Here is a 22,071-nt window from a genome sequence, read left to right as displayed (position 1 = left end):
GTCTCCCTTGACTACTGATCGCTAAGCCTTCCACCAGCTTGTCAAAACATCTCCGGACACGAGTCCCTGACCTCCTCCTCCTTCAGGCCCCAGCCACTGGTCTGGCCACATCTCCAATCGTCCTCCTTGTCCGCGCAGCTCCAGAAACTCACTCTATCTCGCATTCCCCTTTGTCTATGGGCTTCCCTGGGGGCTCAGAGGGTAAAGCATCTGCCTGCAATGTGGGAGACCAGGGTTTGATCCCTGGGTCGGGAAGATCCCCTGGAGAAGGGAAAGGCAACCCACTCCGGTACTCTTGCCTGGAAAATCCCATGGACAGAGAAGCCTGGTGGGCTACAGTCCATAGGGTCACAAAGAGCTGGACACGACTGAGCGACTTCACTTTCTTTAACTTTCCCCTTTGTCTACACAGCTCCATCTAGTGGCCATCGACTTGAACTGCAATCCTCTCTTGATCACAGGGCACTGGCCCCCCCGTCCCTGACAGTTCCAGCCACTGGTCCTTGACTTCCTTTCCAATCCTCCGGCTCTGTGTCCACACGGCTCCCGCCAACTAGTCTCTGACTTCCTCTCCAAACCTCTGTATCCCTGCTCACACGGGTCCAGCCACTTGTCTTACGACGTTATGGCCAATCGTCCCTCATCTACATAGCTGCGGCTCAAGCAGCCTGACCGTCGCTCCAGTCTTGTTGTTCTTTATCCATACGTCTCCAGTCACTGGTTCCTGACGTCCTCTGCGATCATCGTCTTCCTCCCTGTCCACACAGCTGCGGCCACGGGTCTGTGTGACCTCAAGTGCAAGCTTCCCCATCCTTGTACACACAGCTCCGGCCATGGGTCCCAGACTGTTATGTCCAATTCGCCTCTGAAATCTCCACGGAGCCCCCGCCCCAAGGCCCTGACCTCCTGTTCCATCTTCCGTCTTTCTTGTCCACACAGCTTCAGCCACTGCTCCCTGACCTCACCTCCCATCCCCCTTCCCCCTGGGTCCACCCCCGGCTCCCTGACCTCCATCTACAATCGCCCCTTCTCCTTGCCACAGCGGTCTCTGTTGCCTTCCCAACATGTCACATATCTCCTACCCCAGGGCCTTTGTACGTGGTGCCCCCGCCCCCCACCCCAGTCCCTGACAGAACCGGACACTCCCTCATGTCACTCCAGGTTTTTCTGCATCATGACCTCATCAGAGCCTTCTCTACAATCACACTCCTTTTAGCTCTGTATGCCTTCACCCTGTTTTCCTTTTCGGACCGATTATATGTGTGCAAACATTTTCTGTAAAGAGCCAGACAGTGAATATTTTAGACTTCAGAGGCCACACAGCCACTACTCAACACGGCTTAATAAACGTAATACAATATGTAAGGCCATATGTAATACAATATGCAGAAGCCGTATGTAAATGAATGAATTGGCTGTCTTTCAATAAAACTTTATTGACAACAGCAGGTTTGGGGCCAGGCGTGGCCCACTGGGCCCCGTATTGTGTGTTTGTTTTTGTGCTGCAAAAACACAGTGCCTGGCAACCCACTCCAGTACTCTTGCCTGGAAAATCCCATGGGCGAAGGAGCCTGGTAGGCTGCAGCTCATGGGGTCGCTAAAAGTCGGACATGACTGAGGGACTTCACTTTCACTTTTCACTTTCACGCATTGGAGAAGGAAATGGCAACCCACTCCAGTGTTCTTGCCTGGAGAATCCCAGGGACGGGGGAGCCTGGTGGGCTGCCGTCTATGGGGTCGCACAGAGTCGGACATGACTGAAGCGACTTAGCAGCAGGAGCAGAAACTACATTCATCAAAACAACATGGCACTGGCATTAAAAAAAGACACAGAAGGATTTCCTTGGTGGTCCAGCGGATAAGACTTCCGCTCCCGATGCAGGGGCCCAGTGTCAATCCCTGGTGAGGGAACTAGATCCCGCATGCTGCAAATAAGAGTTCACATGGCACAGCTAAGACCCACTGCAGTCAAATAAATAACTTTTTAAAAAGACATCCAGACTAATGGAATAGAACAGAAAGCTCAGAGATACGCTCTCACGTACATGGTCAAGTGATTTTTAACAAGGGTGCCAAGACCATTCAAGTATGTAAAGGACAGTCTTTTCAACAAATGGTGCGAGAAAATCTGGATCTCCCCATGCAAAGAATGAAATTGAACCTAATACCAGATACAAAAATTAACTCAAAATGGGTAAAGAACTAAACAAGAGACCTAAACTATTAACCTCTGAGAAGAAAACATAGCTGAAAATGTTCATGACATCACATTTAGCAATGACTCCTTGGATATGACACTTGAGACATCCAGTAGCAGCCCACAGGCTCCTTTCTCAGTCTCACAGAGGAAGCTTTTTTTTGTTTTTGTTTTTTCTATTGAAGGATAATTGCCACCCCATCCCACCCCTCTGGATTGATACAGAGCCTGAGGAAGTGTTTTATTGCCTTTCTGACCATACCACCAATCTAACAATCTAACTTTGGGGTATATAACCAAAAAACTGAAAACTTATGTCCACGCAGAAACCAGTACAGAAAGCGTCAACAAACGTGGCCATGCAGAAGAAAATGATCAGTGAACAATGTACACAAAATTGTGTACAACTGTATCCCAGAAGAAGACAGGAAGAAAAGGTTAGAAAGCTTATTGTTAAAAATAATGGCCAAGAGAGTAAATCTTAAGTCTTTCACAGTACATGTAAATATCAAATCATTATTTTGTATACCTGAAACTAATATAATGTTATTTGTCAACTATATCTCAATAAAAATAAATAAATAAAAATGTTAAAGAAAAAAAAAACAAAAACACAGTGTCTTCAGGGAAGGAATGACTATTCTGCGTGTTGCTGCTGTATCCCCAAGGGCCTGGATTAGTTTCTGGAGTTGAACAAGGGCTGCTTTTTGGTTAACACAGCCCTTTATGATCTGCTGTTTGATTTATTACCTGATCACAGGAATCTGAAATCAGTACTCAAAGACGGTATGGACCCTGCTGAAGGTGATATAGTTAACTTGGGTTTCAACTGGTATAAAAGAGACATTATCGGTTGACCTTAAAATGAAAAGAGACTGGAGGCCACCAAGTTCTTTTGACACTGGATCTTATGACAGAGCAATAGCATGGAGGTCCTGTGGAGAGACCTCCTTAGGACAGAAGACTCTCCCACACAGGGCTTCACACACAGGCCCAAATGTCAGCATCTTGCCCAACACAAACGGCGCATGGTACGGGGCCAGGCTGGGGGTGGACCCGAGGGCCACCACCTGCCTCCCGCCAGCACGTTCTCATCCGGATTTCGGCCTCCCTACCTTTTTGACTGACAGGTCGTGGTCCAAGTCACTGCCTGAGTCCTCTTCCGGCTCCTGCTGCTCCTGCAGGTCCTTCATCTTGATCAGCAGCTCCGCCTTGGGGGCCGACGTGCTGTAGTAGGCGGAGTTGGTGGCCAAGGGTGCGGCCGCCAGCACGCTGGTCTCCTCCCTCCTGGGGAACCGAACAGAATGTCCACATTAGCTCTGATCGTGTGCCCCCAGACGCACCTGAAACCTGGGCTGGGACCTGTGAACCGTGCGGCTGATGAAAGGATACCAGCCAGAAGAGAGGAGATAGCAGAAGCAGGGACAGATTGGGCTTCGCTGGTGGTCCAGAGGCTAAGACTCTGCCTTGCAACGCAGGGGACAAGAGTTTGATCCCTTAGTCGGGAAGCGAAGATCCCACATGCTAGGGGGTATGCGGGAAAAAAAAAAATAAATCAATCAGCCAAGCAAACAAAAGAAGTGTGGAAAGGGTAGGTGCTAAGGGCAGAACTGAAAAGTGAAGTCGCGCAGCCGTATCCAGCTCTTTGCGACCCCACGGACTGTAGCCCCTGAGACTCCTCTGTCCATGGGATTTTCCAGGCAAGAATACTGGAGTGGGTTGCCATTCCCTTCTCCAGGGGATCTTCCTGACCCAGGGTTCGAACCCGGGTCTCCCACATGGCAGGCAGATGCTTTACAGTCTGAGCCTCCAGGGAAGCCACCCAGAACTAGAATCCCCTGCCGAATGGTAGAGAAAGCCCCACCTGTGGGGGAGGAGGGTACAGACAGTTTTCTCGGGGAGCCTGAGGTCTATGGGGAGCTGTCTGTTGCCACTGCAAGTGTGGCCACAGGCCCCAAGTTCACCGGGCGTCCTTCCACCAGCAGCCACATTTGCGGCCTCTGAGCCCCTGTCTGCTACATGACATTCGTGCTCCCGCCTACTGTCAAGCAGCGATGCTCGCCGAGACCATGTCACCAACAGGACAGACGTAAGCAGGTGTACCTTTGTGGGCAGGTGACTGAATACAAGAGGCTAGAGAGGGTCCTTTACAGAACGAAACATGCAAAACTCTTAGTCACGTCCCACTCTGGGTGACCCCTGGGGAGTGTACCCCACCAGGCTCCTCTCTCTGTGGGATTCTCCAGGCCAGAATACTGGAGTGGGTGGCCATTCTTTGATCGGGAAGATCCCCTGGAGTCGTCTGAAATGATAGTATCTCCGGCCGTAACAACAAGCAAGAAATGTCACTTGCCATCCGTGACCTCCAGCCTCCAAATGTGAATGTTAAGTGAAGTCGCTCAGTCGTGTCCGACTCTTTGCGACCCCATGGACTGCAGCCCACCAGGCTCCTCTGTCCATGGGATTCTCCAGGCAAGAATACTGGAGTGGGTGGCCTTCCCTTCTCCAGGGGATCTTCCCGACCCAAGGATCGAACCCAGGTCTCTGCCCCCCATTGCTAGTGAATTCTTTATCATCTAAGCCACCAGGGAAGCTCCCTCCCCACCCTCAATACAGAATGAATTACAGCAAATTCACCCCCCCCCCAGCTAAATAATTAACAGAAGGCCTCTTCTGTAAACACATATCCTCCGTAGGCTCAGCTTTCACTCCTCTGTAACAAGCCCCTGCACCTCTGCACTAGTGACCTTTGGTTGTGGACCGCTGTTTGTTGGGGTGGGGTAGGGCGACCTGTGCCCCATAGGTCAACGAGTACCAACCCTGACCTCCACTCTCCCAGGGGCGACAACTAGAAGCATCTCCCAACATTGCCAAGTGTCCCAAGGGCAGAGAGCAGAGAAAAAGCCCCATGGGCATCGCTAGAAACGTGCCTTTTCCCATCTTTGCCCAACTGATGTCGCGGTCCCCAGAATGGACCTTTAATTTGGGGAGGGTGTCAAAAAAAAAAAAATACCCAAAGTGCCAAGCACTTATGGAGAAATCTGTCATCAGAGAGCACGCATGAGAACGGATAAAGAGATACGTTCCTGGCCCCTCGCCCTGGAAGCCCAAGAGGTTAGAACCGCACACAGGGAAGGGTGGGGTGGTCTACTCACCTCTCCTCCGCCGTCCTGGGCGAGGGCACCTTGGGCAGCAGCTTCCTCCGTTGCTGCGCGCCTTCCAGGAGGTGCTCGTCTTTGGGGAAGATGCCCTCCATGAGGTCCATGGTGGTTCTCATCCTCACGCCGGGGTCCAGGATGTCTGCCAGCGACTTATCCCTGCCGGCGATCTCGCGGGCCAGCTCCTCCGACTTGAGGTCGTCGGCGGTCCTATCTTTGGCCTTCACATAGCTGAGCGTGGGAGGGGAGGCCCGGCCTTCCTTGGCGGGGGGCCCCGGGGTGCCGGCGGGGGGCTGGGGCTCGGCGCCCTGGCGGCTGTAGGGGCAGAAGCGCGAGTAGGACTGCTCCGACGTGCTGAGCGTCTTGATCTGGTCCCGCTCGAGGCCCCGGGGCAGCAGAGGCAGCTCGGGGACGCGGGCCAGTGCCTGGCGGCTCTCCTTCTCCGGCTGGCTCTCCGAGTGCACTATTTTGATGGGCACCATCTTCACCGTGGTGTTATTGTCCATCACCCGCTCAATTCTGCCAAGATAAGGGTCGTCTGCTGGAGACACGCCGTGGGCCCAGGCACAACTCAACGATCAGAACTCAGATGAGGAAACTGGCTGGTCCCATGGTGCAGGGGGGTGCCTTCCAGACAGGGAAGCCCAACTCAAAAGATGGGACCATGCAGGTCACAGGTTCCAGGACTGGGGAGACGAGGTCTAGGAGTTCCCGCCTCCGGCCCCCCAACTTGGGTCTCTTGACCCTCCTCTGCCTCAAGGTGTTCGACTTCAGAAGGAAAAATCCAGCATCGCACCCAAGCAGGAAAACACGGGCAAGACCGCTCTTCATTGTATTCTTCTCCCTCCATGTGGAGAAACCCTCCCCACCTACTAGCGACTTGAAGTTAAGTAAAAGTTGCTCAGTCGTGTCTGACTCTTTGCGACCCCATGGTAGCCCATGGGATTCTCCAGGTCAGAATAACAGAGAGGGTAGCTGTTCCCTTCTCCAGGGGATCTTCCCAACCCAGGGATCAAACTCAGCTCTACCATATTGCAGGTGGATTCTTTACCAGCTGAGCCACAAGGGAAGCCCAAGAATACTGGAGTGAGTGAAAGTCATTCAGTCGTGTCCAACTCTTTGCGACCCCATAGACTGTACACAGTCTGTGGAATTCTCCAGGCCAGAATACTGGAGTGGGTAGCCTTTCCCTTCTCCAGGGGATCTTCTCAACCCAAGGATCGAAACCACATCTCCTGCATTGCAGGCAGATTCTTCACCAGCTGAGCCAGAATGGAAACTGAACAATACTGGAGTGGGTGGGTAGCCTTTCTCTTCTCCAGGGGATGTTCCCTACCCAGGGATGGAACCCAGGTCTCCCACATTGTACGTGGATTCTTTACCAGGTGAGTCAAGAGTGAAGCCCTACTCAGCAAGTATTTACATCTCTACCCCAACCCTCGCTTTGTGGGGAAACTTGATTGGAAAAAAAAAAAAACCAACAAAGCAATCGAAACAAATCCTCTGCAGCTTGTGCCACCCTTTCTGACAAAGCAGGTCTTCCAGGTCATTCCTGAGCACAGCTACTTCTCCTTTTGAAACCCGTGCAGACTTGCACGTTCAGGAAGTTTGACAAACTGCTCCCTCTACCACCACCTGGTCGCTACATTCCTGCCAGGAAGCGGGACCCGGAGGGGTGGAGGACGCAGTGTGGGCCAGGCCCGGGCCCCTCTCCAGGTTCCGTCCAGGTGAGTCTGGGCGGTTCTGCCCAGAGAGCCTGGTCCCCAGCAGCACCCGGTCCCGAGGGAGCCCTCAGCCCGCATGGCACTGTCCGTCTCTCTAGTGGCTCTGTCGTATCTGACTCTCCGCGACCCCGTGGACTGTAGCCCGCCAGGCTCCTCTGTCCCTGGGATTCCTCCAGGCAAAAATACTCGAGTAGGTTGCCATGCTCTCCTCCAGGGGATCTTCTTGACCCAGGGATAGAACCTGGGTCTCCTACACTGCAGGCAAATTCTTTACTGACTATGAGAGAAGCCCCTGGCATGCGACCCTAAGTCTGATAAACCACACCGCCCACAGGCAGAGTCTTGTAGCCTAAGATGCCTGAGGTGACTCAATGACCCTGAAGTGGTGGGCTCCCTCCTCACAGACACACACTCCAAACCCACAAACAGGCTCCAGGAAAACTCTGCCCAAGGCTTCTGTGAGCCGTCAAATCTCAGGCTCATGCCTGCTGCTGGGCAGGGGCCCCACCTTGTAGCAAACACATAAGCCAACCTCAGAATGTCCAAGGTTTCAAAGATTCCCACTTCCCGCTTTCAGAACAGGAGTGGATGTTTTATTCCGAACGAGTGACTACTCTCTAAAATCGCCTCCAGGGTGGGAAGGCTGCACTTTCCTGCTCTCTGCATCCCTGCCTTGGACTGGCACACAACTCCAGGACCCACTTGCTGAATTCGAGAAGGCATGTCTCTGGACAAAGGAGCTGCTCTGTGCCCTGGCTGGCTCCCCAAGTAGAGGTAACCGGAAAGGGAGAGATACGGGATACGGAGGGAGATGAGGCAGCACTCAAGAAATCAGTCAGCAGGCAGACAGACAAAAGAAGAGCAGTTGTGTCTGCGTGAGTCCCTCAGGCGTGTCTGACTCTCTGCGACCCCATGGACTATAGCCCGCCAGGCTCCCCTGTCCGTGGGATTCTCCAGGCAAGAATACTGGAGTGGGTTACATTTCCTTCTCCGGGGGGATCTTCCCGATCCACGGATCGAACCCACGTCTCCAGCACTGCAGGCAGATTCCTTACCGTCTGGGCCACCAGGGGAGCCCCGAGCAAATCTCTGAGCTCTGCACAAACACCAGGCAGCTCGCAGGCCCTGTCTGATGTGTTTTACTCCCTGTCTGGTTGGCAGTTGATGACGGGCATGGAGCAGGTCTCCATTCATGAAACCTGGCTCAAAGTTCATGGTGGATCTCAAAGGCATTCCACTCTCTGAGGCGGCAACCAACCTGTAACATCAGCCCTGGGGTCGGGGACACTGAACTCGATACACGGTAACCACCTTTCTTGGTAGGAAACTCCTGGGTGGCATGGTTACCATCTGCCCCACCACTGTGCTCCTTTGACCAGAACCTGGCCTTCTATGATGGCCAGTGCAGCAAAGGACGCTGGTTCAAGAAAACCTCTGTGGTCCCCAAAAATGATACACATGATGGGAGCCCAGTGGATGCATCAAGAGGCCCCAACTCGGAACTGTCAAGAAGTATTGCCGCTGCTTGTGGAAACTCCTCTCAGACTCTTGGAAAAGACAAGAGTGAGAAAATCCACGCTCTCTCAGGGCCAAGGAAAAAAATGAAAACCACTCCCCTCCACCTCCTAAAGTCAACACAGGTCAGGAGTACTGAGCAAACACTCAGCCACGTTCCTCAGAGGAGCCCACCAGGTCCCAGACCAGGGTCCGAGAACCAAGAGGCCCATGTCAGCTCATCGACAACATTCTCACACACTCCACCCTTCACTCAAACCACTGCATCGTTTCTCCTCCCTTTCAGAGCTCCTCAGTGTGTAAAAAGGATCTTTAAGTGCCAGCTGCATTTAGAATGATCCCTAGATGAAGCTGCACTTGCCACTCCACCCCTGGGGGAACTCAGGATGCTCTCAGTTAACGTCCATGTGGCGCTGTCTTCGGGGGTAAAATTAAGTTCAGGGACCTCCCTGCTGGCTCACGGGTAAAAGAATCCACCTGCCGATGCAGGAGACACGCATTCGAACCCTCGTCCACAGAGATCACACATCCTTCTGAGAGCCGAAGCCTGGGCGCGGCAACTACTGAGCTCGAATTCCGTGACAAGAGAAGCCCCTGATCGCTGCTGCTAGAGAAAGCCCGCGCACGACAGCAGGGAAGATCCAGCACTACCAAAAAGGCAAGCGTCTCAAACTGTAGAGTCAAGACAGAACTTTCACGCGATGATGAAAACACCCACACTCTGGGCTGTCTAGGTTGCTAGCAGCTAGCCCCACAGGGTGCAACTAAGCAACAGGTTTTATTTCATTGTCATTAACCTGTGGTGTTGGAGAAGACTCTTGAGAGTCCCATGGACTGCAAGGAGATCCAACCAGTTCATCCTAAAGGAAATCAGTCCTGCAAATGCTTTGGAAGGACTGATGATGAAGCTGCAACTCCAATACTTTTTGGCCACCTGATGCAAAGAGCTGACTCATTGGAGAAGACCCTGCTGCTGGGAAAGACTGAAGGCGGGAGGAGAAGGGGACGACAGAGGATGAGATGGTTGCACGGCATCACTGACTCAGTGGCTATGAGTTTGAGTAAACTCTGGGAGTTGGTGATGGACAGGGAGGCCTGGTGTGCTGTAGTCCGTGGGGTCTCAAAGAGGCAGACACGACTGAGCGACTGAACTGTGACCCTCATGCTGACCCTCTGGCCCTTGCAGGGCCGGAAAGTCGACAGCAAGTTAAAAATCCAAGTGACCACTGGAGGGCATGGGAGGTTGCGGGGGTCCTCTCCGTGTTAGTCCCAGGGCCCAGCGTGGGGGGCGGGATCAAGGCTGCTGGGGGGAGGGGGTCACACCCAGGGAGGATGCACGGGACCCTCCCGCAGTTGCAGGGAGCCCTCAACAGGGCAAGCAGGTAGGGAGAGACACTACCTGGCGGCGTTCTCGTCCTGGACGAGCAGCGGGGGCTTGTCCGTCAGCTTCTGCGGCGCGAACTGCGGCGACGGCGACCGCGAGGTGTCCATGGCAGAGGTCTGCAGGGCCCGGAGCGGGGCGGGGGGCGCCGGGGAGCGCCGGGGCCGGGCCGCGGGCTCCTCCGCGCGCCGCGCGCTCCGCGCGTCCACCGCCTCCAGGGAGGCCACCGAGGTGCGGGGCCGGCCGGGCGCGCCCCCCGGCGGCGGCGGCCGGAGCTCGCGCTTGGGCGGCGGTGGCCTCTGCAGGGCGGGTCTCCGGGCCGGCGCGGCGGCGCTCAGGGGCCGGGGCTCCTGCCCCCGGGCGGGCGGCTCCAGGGGCACGCGCGGCTCCGGGCACCGGTAATCGCGAGGGAGCGTGCCCGCCCGGCCGCGGGCCTCCAGGGACACCTCGGGCCCTTCCCGGGCGCCAGGGCGTTCAGAGGTTTGCCGGGGGTCCCGCGGTGCTCCTGGGCGGTCCTCCGCACGCTGACCATCTGCGTGTCTAGGGGAAGCAAGGAAGAAGAATGACCCAAGGGTTCCAGGGAACCCTCTCCTCCCGGAACCCGACTATGCCCTTCCGTCAAGGGCACGGACAACCTCCCTTCAATGACTTTAAGGAATTAAATCCACCCGTGTCTGCCCACGCCACTCCCCGCTGCAATTGCAAACGGGCAGACATCAGATGCAAACACACACTAGCCGGTACTCGGGCATGTCATACCAGAGGAGAGGAGGCACACACACGGCTCCACGTACATGGGCACACACACTGCCATATGGAGGCAAAATACAATTCACACAAACATTAAACAAAACCTGGGCGTGAAAATACTTAAACGGTGATACGGAGAAATACTCCTTTCACACTGCAACAGTATTTTTATGGGACTTATTTCAGAAAATTGCCATATACAAAGGCATAAAACCTTTTCTGGGGAAGGAGAAGGAAATGGCAACTGACTCCAGCACCCTTGCCTGGAAAATCTCATGGAAGGAGGAGCCTGGTATGCTACAGTCCATGGGGTTGCAAACAGTCGGACACGACTGAGTGACTTCACTTTCACATTAAGACAGCAGCAAATACATTAACAAAACCTTTTAAACCAGCAGCCTATGATTAAATATCAGAAAAACAAAGAATGCTTGTTTTGGAAGCTGCACCAAGGCATTGATCTTTTTCACACTCTTAGGCATTTGGCTCAGCAGGTAAAGAATCTGCCTGCAGTAGTGAGGACAAAGGAGATTCCAGCAGGTAAAGAATCTGCTTGCAATGCAAGATACCCGGGTTCGATCCCTGGGTTGGAAAGATCCCCTGAAGAAGGCAATGGCAACCCACTCCAGTATTCCTGCCTGGAGAATCCCACGGACAGAGCCTGGCAGGCTACACAGTCCATGGAGTCGAAAAGAGTCAGACACAACTTTTCGGTGAAAGTGACAAACACTTTCACTTTTCATCTATTTCCATACCCAGTTCTAGCTTTCCCTAGCAAGTACTTAACATGCATACAGACACACACACAAACACACACACACACACACACACCCTGGCAAAACACACACAGGCATTCTGTACGTGCATATGAAAGTGAAGTCTCTCAGTTGTGTCTGACTCTTTGTGACTCCCATGGGCTGTAGCACGCCAGGCCTCCCTGTCCATCACCAAATCCTAGAGCTTGCTCAAAGTCACATCCATTGAGACAAGGATACCATCCAACCAACTCATCCTCTATCGTCCCCTTCTCGTCCCGCCTTCAATCTCTCCCAGCATCAGGGTCTTTTCTAATGAATCAGCTCTTCGCGTCAGGTGGCCAAAGTATGAAAGCTTCAGCATCAGTCCTTAAAATGAATATTCAGGACTGATTTCCTTCAGGATGGACTGGTTGGATATCCATGCAGTCCAAGGGTCTTCTCCAACACCACAGTTCCAAAGCATCAATTCTGTGGTAGCCGTTCCCTTCTCCAGGGGATCTTTCCAACCCAGGGATAGAACCCAGGTCTCCCGCATTGCAGGCAAACGCTTGACCATCTGAGCCACCAGGGAAGCTGAAGCTTTATGATGTATATTGTACATGTATATATATATATCTAGGCCATAATTAAAGCTCATGGGTGCTACAAAAACCAAACTCCCAACAAATGAGTCGGCCGTGTGTCTGCTGCTTTGTCCTAAAACACTCTTCTGACCTGAACCATCAAATGAGCCTCGGACGGACCCTTCCGTCCATAGGAAGAGCTGAGACGACCTCAGGGCTGTTAGAGGAGACTCCACGAGAGGGCAGTGATCAGCCAGCCAGCAGGCAGAGCACAAATGCAAGAGAAGCTGTCACCTACTGACTGATGTGTGGGACGGGAGAGTTCTGCACACACACCCAGCACAGGCTCGGCGCCCAGGAGGTGCGTCTGCTCTAGGCCTTGCCATCGCAGCCAGCCCCACCCCATCCAGGCGGCTGCACTGAGAGCTGAGTTCCCTAGGCGTGTTTCTCTTGCTGTGTCCTCAGGAGAAAGGTTCCTTCCGGGTTCCATGGCTGGTCTACAGGAGACCACGGACTCCCCCCACCCAATTCCCCCACAGTCTCCTGTCCTCTAGCTGGGGCCAGACACTGCAACCACCACGCTCGTGAGTCCAGAGACAGCAGCTCAAAGGGTTCAGTAACTGGGCGAGCACATTAGATCACCAGTCACCCACCGGGGCCCCGCAAGGGGGCAGGTTTGTTCTCTACTTCCAGCTTAATTGACTCCCTTGGTGGCTCAGATGGGTAAAAAAATCTGCCTACAATGTGGGAGACCTGGATTTGATCCCTGGGTTGGGAAGATCCCCCAGAGAAGGCGATGGCAGCCCACTCTAGTACTCTTGCCTGGAGAAAATCCCATGGACAGAGGACCTTGGTGGGCTACAGTCCATGGGGTTGCAAAGAGTCAGACATGACTGAGTGACTTCACTCACTTCCTGATTAATAAAATATTAACCCAACTTAGGGAATTTAGTTTAAAACAAACAAGCAAAAAAAAATACAACAGGTAATTCCCTAGTGGTCCAGTGTTCGGACTCGGTGCTTTGACTGCAGAGGGCCTGGGTTCATTCCTGGCCAGGGAACCAAGATGGCACAAGCCACACAGGGAGGCCAGAAAAACCAATCAAAATAGGCATCATGTTGAGAAAAGAAACGTTCACATATTGAGCAGTCTGGGGAAGTCAGTCTGCTGCAATGACAGTTAACTTGAATTCTGCCAACTCAAACAGCCTAGGAAAGGTACCCTTGTATATCAGCATTAAATACTAAAAGTAAAGAGCAGGCAACAGCTGGAAGGTGAAGTCTTTCCTGCTGGGGTCGGGGGGGTGGGGGGGGTTAAGAATCCGCCTGCCAAAAAAAAAAAGAATCCGCCTGCCTATGCCCGGGACACAGGACATGGGTTCAATCCCCAGGGGGCCGGGAAGATTTCACCTGCCATTGTGGGGCAACGAAGCTCGGGGGGCCACAACTACTCAGCTTGGGAGTTCCTCGACAAGAGAAGCCAAGCGTCACACCTAGAGAGTAGCCCCCCACTTCACCACAACTAGAGAAAGCCCATCCAACAACGGAGAGCCAGTGTAGCCAAAAATAAAGTCATTGATTTTTTAAAAAAAGTTATCCAAACAGCTTGAACGATGCAATGGATGGTTCAGAGAGGACAATACACAGTCCAGCAGGTATCTGCGTACAAAAGACGGAACGGCCATTAGACAACAATCAGAGAAGGGTGACTCTTGGCTCAGGTGTCCTGTCGCCCACTATCACCTCTGGTCGGCCAGGGAAAAGCCATCCTTGGGCCTGCCTCCCGTTGAAGCCATCGTGTGTCTTACAAGACAGTAAAACTTCATTCACGGCAACTCGCACACGCCGCCCCAGTGTTTCATCCCAAAGAGCTGAGCAAACACTTGAACGTTTTTTTTTTCTTCCTAAAACTCCTGAAATCTAGCATCTGAAAACCCACTCAAAACCACCTGGTACCAATTTTTTTGTTTTTCCTAAAAAAAAATGTTTTTTTGATGTGGACCATTTTCAAACTCTTTATTGAATTTGTTACAATACTGCTTTTGTTATTTATGTCCTGCATTTTTGGCGGCGAGGCATGTGGGATCTTAGCTCTATGACCAGGGATCGAACCCACACCCGCTACAGTGGAAGGCCAAGTCTTAACCACTGGACCATCAGGGAAGTTCCAGTGGTACCTATTCTTTAATAAATAGGTACGTATTTTCAGTTCAGTTGCTCAGTTGTGTCCGACTCTTTGCAACCCCATGAATCACAGCACGCCAGGCCTCTCTGTCCATCACCAACTCCCGGAGTTCACTCAAACTCATGTCCATTGAGTCGGTGATGCCATCCAGCCATCTCATTCTCTGTTGTCCCCTTCTTCTCCCGCCCCCAATCCCTCCCAGCATCAGAGTCTTTTCCAGTGAGTCAACTCGTTGCATGAGGTGGCCAAAGTATTGCAGTTTCAGCTTTACCATCAGTCCTTCCAATGAACACCCAGGATGGATCTCCTTTAGAATGCACTGGTTGGATCTCCTTGCAGTACAAGGGACTCTCAAGAGTCTACTCCAACACCACAGTTCAAAAACATCAATTCTTCCGCACTCAGCTTTCTTCACAGTCCAACTCTCACATCTGTTCATGACCACGGGAAAAACCATAGCCTTGACTAGACGGACCTTGGTTGGCAAAGTAATGTCTTTGCTTTTTAATATACTATCTAGGTTGGTCATAACTTTCCTTCCAAGGAGTAAGCGTCTTTTAATTTCATGGCTGCAGTCAGCATCCGCAGTGATTTTGGAGCCCAAAAAAATAAAGTCTGACACTGTTTCCACTGTTTTCCCATCTATTTCCCAAGAAGTGATGGGACCAGAAGCCATGATCTTTGTTTTCTGAATGCTGAGCTTCAAGTACCTATTGTTTAATAAATATCCACCACCTCGTTGAAACACAGAATTAAAGTAGCTACAATTTATTGCTAATATCTAAGTGCCTTTGTCCATCTGAATTCACGTTTAAAAGAGTAATTAAAAAGGAGCTCTATTTGCAAAGTGCCTTGGGGCTTCCCAGGTGGCACTAGTAGTCAAGAACCCGCTTGTCAATGCAGGAGACCTAAGAGATGCAGGTTTGATCCCTGGGTTGGGAAGATTCCCCTGGAGGAGGGAATGGCAACCCATTGCAGAATTCTTGCCAGAAGACTCCCACAGACAGAGGAGCCAGCGGGCTAGAGTCCATGGGGTCACAGAGTCGGATGCAACTGGAGTCGGAGAGAACTGACTTACTGCACATTTGCAAAGTGCCTTAGACAGGATGTGCTGTGGTCTCCCCAGAGAAGGCAGCAATTCCCCCTGTGCTAGCAAAGCTCCTCTAAGAGGGATGTGAGATTAGTATATTTCTTGCTATATCCAGGAAACAAGGATGGCACAGCCATCAGGAATTCCAGCCTTCCAAATGTGAACGTCTCAGTCAATCCTGTCTGAGCCTGAACCCCGCTTCTCCAATTTTTGACAGTGCTCCCTTGAGGGAAGATGGGTGATGATTTTAGACACGTGCATCTAAGCTGTCCTCAAACTTTCTCCATCACAAAGCCAGGTCTGGGCGCAGAGACAGAGGGGGCCGGGGCGAAATGCCCACCTGCAGGGGCGTCCGGGAGAACGCCCCGAGGCATCTGGAGGTCACGCCTCTGCTGGGAAGCTCTGCTTTATGGATCCTTCCTTCCCTGATTCCTTCTCACTTGATTTTCTACCCACATGGGATATGAAAAGCTACTCCTGCAGTTTTCATCCTTGGCGCGGCATTGTCTCTCCCCAACTAGATATATCATCATTGTGTGAAAAACTCAGTGAGGTAGGCCCCAGGTACCAAGTCGGCAGGGCCCAACCTGCAGTCCTCCACCCGGACAGACTTCCCGTACCCTGGCCCAGGGCCTTGGGCTGGAGTCTGCTGAGCCCTGGTCCAGAAGTCAAGGAAGATATTAATTTTTGCAACATACAAACACATGTAACCGCTGGTTTTGAGAAGCACCCTGCAGGCGATGACAATGTTCAGGGAGGGGTTTCATTTACATGGGGGAGGGTCTGGGGAGGTTTTTCAAACAACGGTTTTAGTTACTTTTCTGCCCCTCTCTGTTGAGCTGCTAGCAAGACCAATGGTCCCTTGTGACCATCCACTTGTGAACCAAGTACACCTCCACAGATTGTCATTCAAAGTCCTGACGTCCGGGGCGGGGGCGGGCAGTAAATTCCATGGTGGTCCAGGGGTTAGGATTCTGTACTTTCACTGCTGTGAAAAGTGAAAGTCGCTCAGTCGTGTCTAACTCTGTGTGACCCCATGGACTGTATAGGCCAGAATACTGGAGTGGGTAGCCTTTCCCTCCTCCAGGGGATCTTCCAAACCCAGGTCTCCCGAATTGCAGGCGGATTCTTTACCAGCCGAGCCACCAGGGAAGCCCTCAAAGCTATGGCCGGGGGTTCAATTCCTGGGCTGAACTGAAACTCAGATCCTCTAAGTTATATAGCACTGTCAAAAAAACAAAAGCTACCATATGATCCAACAATCCCACTCTTGGGGGTATGTCCGGAAAAGATGAAAACTCTATTTTGAAAAGATACATGGACTCCAATAGCAGCACCAAGGCACAGAAGCAACCTAAATATCCATTGGCAGATGAATGGAGAATAGATAACAAAGATGTGCTCTACACACACACACACACACACAGACACACAGTGGAATATTGCTCATACACACACACACACAGTGGAATACTGCTCACACACACACACACAGTGGAATATTGCACACACACACACACACACAGTGGAATATTGCTCTCTCTCACACACACACACACACACAGTGGAATATTGCTCTCACACACACACACAGTGGAATATTGCTCACACACACACACACAGTGGAATATTGCTCTCTCTCACACACACACACACAGTGGAATATTGCTCTCTCACACACACACACACAGTGGAATATTGCTCACACACACACAGTGGAATATTGCTCTCTCACACACACACACAGTGGAATATTGCTCTCTCTCACACACACACACAGTGGAATATTGCTCTCTCACACACACACACACAGTGGAATATTGCTCACACACACACAGTGGAATATTGCTCACACACACATACACACAGTGGAATATTGCTCACACACACACACACACAGTGGAATATTGCTCTCTCTCACACACACACAGTGGAATATTGCTCACACACACATACACACAGTGGAATATTGCTCACACACACACACACACAGTGGAATATTGCTCACACACACACACACACAGTGGAATATTGCTCACACACACACAGTGGAATATTGCTCACACACACACACAGTGGAATATTGCTCTCTCTCACACACACACAGTGGAATATTGCTCACACACACACACACAGTGGAATATTGCTCTCTCTCACACACACACACAGTGGAATATTGCTCTCTCACACACACACAAACAGTGGAATATTGCTTACACACACACAGTGGAATATTGCTCACACACACACACACACACAGTGGAATATTGCTCACACACACATACACACAGTGGAATATTGCTCACACACACACACACACAGTGGAATATTGCTCACACACACACAGTGGAATATTGCTCACACACACACACAGTGGAATATTGCTCTCTCTCACACACACACAGTGGAATATTGCTCACACACACACACACAGTGGAATATTGCTCTCTCTCACACACACACACAGTGGAATATTGCTCTCTCACACACACACACACAGTGGAATATTGCTCTCTCACACACACACACACAGTGGAATATTGCTCTCTCACACACACACACACAGTGGAATATTGCTCACACACACACAGTGGAATATTGCTCACACACACACAGTGGAATATTGCTCACACACACACACACAGTGGAATATTGCTCTCACACACACACACAGTGGAATATTGCTCTCTCTCACACACACACACAGTGGAATATTGCTCACACACACACACACAGTGGAATATTGCTCTCTCACACACACACACACAGTGGAATATTGCTCACACACACAAACACAGTGGAATATTGCTCACACACACACAGTGGAATATTGCTCACACACACACACACAGTGGAATATTGCTCTCTCTCACACACACACACAGTGGAATATTGCTCTCTCACACACACACACACAGTGGAATATTGCTCACACACACACAGTGGAATATTGCTCACACACACACACACACACAGTGGAATATTGCTCTCACACACATACACACAGTGGAATATTGCTCACACACACACACACACAGTGGAATATTGCTCACACACACACACACACAGTGGAATATTGCTCACACACACACAGTGGAATATTGCTCACACACACACACACACAGTGGAATATTGCTCACACACACACACACACAGTGGAATATTGCTCACACACACACAGTGGATATTGCTCACACACACACACACAGTGGAATATTGCTCTCTCTCACACACACACAGTGGAATATTGCTCACACACACACACACAGTGGAATATTGCTCTCTCTCACACACACACACAGTGGAATATTGCTCTCTCACACACACACACACAGTGGAATATTGCTCACACACACACAGTGGAATATTGCTCTCACACACACACACAGTGGAATATTGCTCACACACACACACACAGTGGAATATTGCTCTCACACACACACACAGTGGAATATTGCTCACACACACACACACAGTGGAATATTGCTCTCTCTCTCACACACACACAGTGGAATATTGCTCACACACACACACACAGTGGAATATTGCTCTCTCTCACACACACACACAGTGGAATATTGCTCTCTCACACACACACACACAGTGGAATATTGCTCACACACACACACACAGTGGAATATTGCTCACACACACACAGTGGAATATTGCTCACACACACACACACAGTGGAATATTGCTCTCTCTCACACACACACACAGTGGAATATTGCTCTCTCACACACACACACACAGTGGAATATTGCTCACACACACACAGTGGAATATTGCTCACACACACAGTGGAATATTGCTCACACACACACACACAGTGGAATATTGCTCACACACACACAGTGGAATATTGCTCACACACACAGTGGAATATTGCTCACACACACACACACAGTGGAATATTGCTCACACACACACACACACAGTGGAATATTGCTCACACACACACAGTGGAATATTGCTCACACACACACACACACAGTGGAATATTGCTCACACACACACACACACAGTGGAATATTGCTCACACACACACAGTGGAATATTGCTCACACACACACACACAGTGGAATATTGCTCTCTCTCACACACACACAGTGGAATATTGCTCACACACACACACACAGTGGAATATTGCTCTCTCTCACACACACACACAGTGGAATATTGCTCTCACACACACACACACAGTGGAATATTGCTCACACACACACAGTGGAATATTGCTCTCTCACACACACACACACAGTGGAATATTGCTCACACACACACACACAGTGGAATATTGCTCTCTCTCACACACACACACAGTGGAATATTGCTCACACACACACACACAGTGGAATATTGCTCTCTCTCACACACACACACAGTGGAATATTGCTCTCTCACACACACACACACAGTGGAATATTGCTCACACACACACACACAGTGGAATATTGCTCACACACATACAGTGGAATATTGCTCACACACACACACACAGTGGAATATTGCTCTCTCTCACACACACACACAGTGGAATATTGCTCTCTCACACACACACACACAGTGGAATATTGCTCACACACACACAGTGGAATATTGCTCACACACACAGTGGAATATTGCTCACACACACACACACAGTGGAATATTGCTCACACACACACAGTGGAATATTGCTCACACACACACACACACAGTGGAATATTGCTCACACACACACACACACAGTGGAATATTGCTCACACACACACACACACAGTGGAATATTGATCACACACACACAGTGGAATATTGCTCACACACACACACAGTGGAATATTGCTCTCTCTCACACACACACAGTGGAATATTGCTCACACACACACACACAGTGGAATATTGCTCTCTCTCACACACACACACAGTGGAATATTGCTCTCACACACACACACACAGTGGAATATTGCTCACACACACACAGTGGAATATTGCTCTCTCACACACACACACACAGTGGAATATTGCTCACACACACACAGTGGAATATTGCTCTCACACACACACACACAGTGGAATATTGCTCACACACACACACACAGTGGAATATTGCTCTCTCTCACACACACACAGTGGAATATTGCTCACACACACACACACAGTGGAATATTGCTCTCTCTCACACACACACACAGTGGAATATTGCTCTCTCACACACACACACACACAGTGGAATATTGCTCTCTCACACACACACACACAGTGGAATATTGCTCTCACACACACACAGTGGAATATTGCTCACACACACACAGTGGAATATTGCTCACACACACACACACAGTGGAATATTGCTCTCACACACACACACAGTGGAATATTGCTCACACACACACACACAGTGGAATATTGCTCTCTCTCACACACACACACAGTGGAATATTGCTCTCTCACACACACACACACAGTGGAATATTGCTCACACACACACACACAGTGGAATATTGCTCACACACACACAGTGGAATATTGCTCACACACACACACACAGTGGAATATTGCTCACACACACACAGTGGAATATTGCTCACACACACACACACACAGTGGAATATTGCTCACACACACACACACAGTGGAATATTGCTCACACACACACACACAGTGGAATATTGCTCACACACACACAGTGGAATATTGCTCACACACACACACACACACAGTGGAATATTGCTCACACACACACACACAGTGGAATATTGCTCACACACACACAGTGGAATATTGCTCTCTCTCACACACACACAGTGGAATATTGCTCACACACACATACACACAGTGGAATATTGCTCAGCCATGAAAAAAAAAGAAGGAAATGATGCCATTTGCAGCAACATGGATGGACCTAGAGATGAACGTACTAAATGAAATAAGTATGGCAGAGAAAGACAAATATCATATGATATCACTTATGTGCGGGATCTTAAAAAAAATGATACAAACAGACTTACTTATAAAACAGAAACAGACTCACAGACATACAAAACAAAATTAAGATGACAACAGGCCTCAGTGGGGATAAATCTGAAGTTTGGGATTAACAGAGACACGTTAGCATGCATAGAAACAAGAAGGACCTACCATATACGCACAGGGAAACTGTATTCAGTATCTCATGATAATCTAATAATCTATATGTATAACTGAAACCCTCTGCTATACACTTGAAACACTGTAAAGCAACTACACTTTAATTAAAAAAAAAAACAAAAACTAACCCTAACCAGCCTTCTCCTGGGGTAGGAAAGGGTAACCCACTCCAGTATTCTTGCCTGGAAAAGTCCATGGGCAGAGGAGGCTGGTGGGCTGCAGTCCACGGGGTGGCAAAGAGTTGGAGACAACCTACCATGCACACGGACACCAGCCACCAATGTTTAGGTTCCTTCAAAAACCAAAAATAGCTAGTGTATGACCCTGTCATCCCACCCCTGGCCACATATCCAGAGAAAAACACGATCTGAAAGGATACACACACCCCAGTATTCCCTGCCGCGCTATTTACAACAGGCAAGATGTGGAAGCACCCTAAATGTCCACTGATGGATATATGTGGTACATATATACAATGGAAGATTATTTGGTTTAATGAAACAATGCCATTTGCAGTCAGACAGAGAAAGAAAAATCTCATTGCTGACACGTGAAATCTAAAAAAAAAAGGTACAAATAAACTGACTTACAAAACAGAACAGACTCACAGACTTAAGAGAA

General features: G+C 50.3%; 1 protein-coding gene across 2 annotated transcripts in view; it reads right to left on the bottom strand.

Moving 5' to 3' along the window:
- Positions 1 to 1,148: 1,148 nt before the first annotated feature.
- SHROOM2 (shroom family member 2) overlaps positions 1,149 to 22,071 on the bottom strand; it is a 137,888-nt gene continuing 116,965 nt past the window's right edge. For both annotated transcript variants that reach the window (XM_088833545.1, XM_088833546.1), the window contains exons 6-8: positions 9,994 to 10,515; positions 5,353 to 5,874; positions 1,149 to 3,484 (exon numbers count right to left, since the gene is read on the bottom strand). In XM_088833545.1, the coding sequence (XP_088689671.1) occupies positions 3,289 to 3,484; positions 5,353 to 5,874; positions 9,994 to 10,515 (1,240 nt within the window). In that variant the 3' untranslated portion in view covers positions 1,149 to 3,288. The remainder of the gene's footprint in view (positions 3,485 to 5,352; positions 5,875 to 9,993; positions 10,516 to 22,071) is intronic.

This window comes from Moschus berezovskii, chromosome X (genome assembly GCF_049115385.1).
Source record: "Moschus berezovskii isolate FMDL1 chromosome X, NW_MosBer_1.0, whole genome shotgun sequence".
Classification (NCBI taxonomy): domain Eukaryota; kingdom Metazoa; phylum Chordata; class Mammalia; order Artiodactyla; family Moschidae; genus Moschus; species Moschus berezovskii.
The sequence above is the reverse complement of the archived record's forward strand: the minus strand, read 5'-3'. Positions and strand labels throughout refer to the sequence as shown.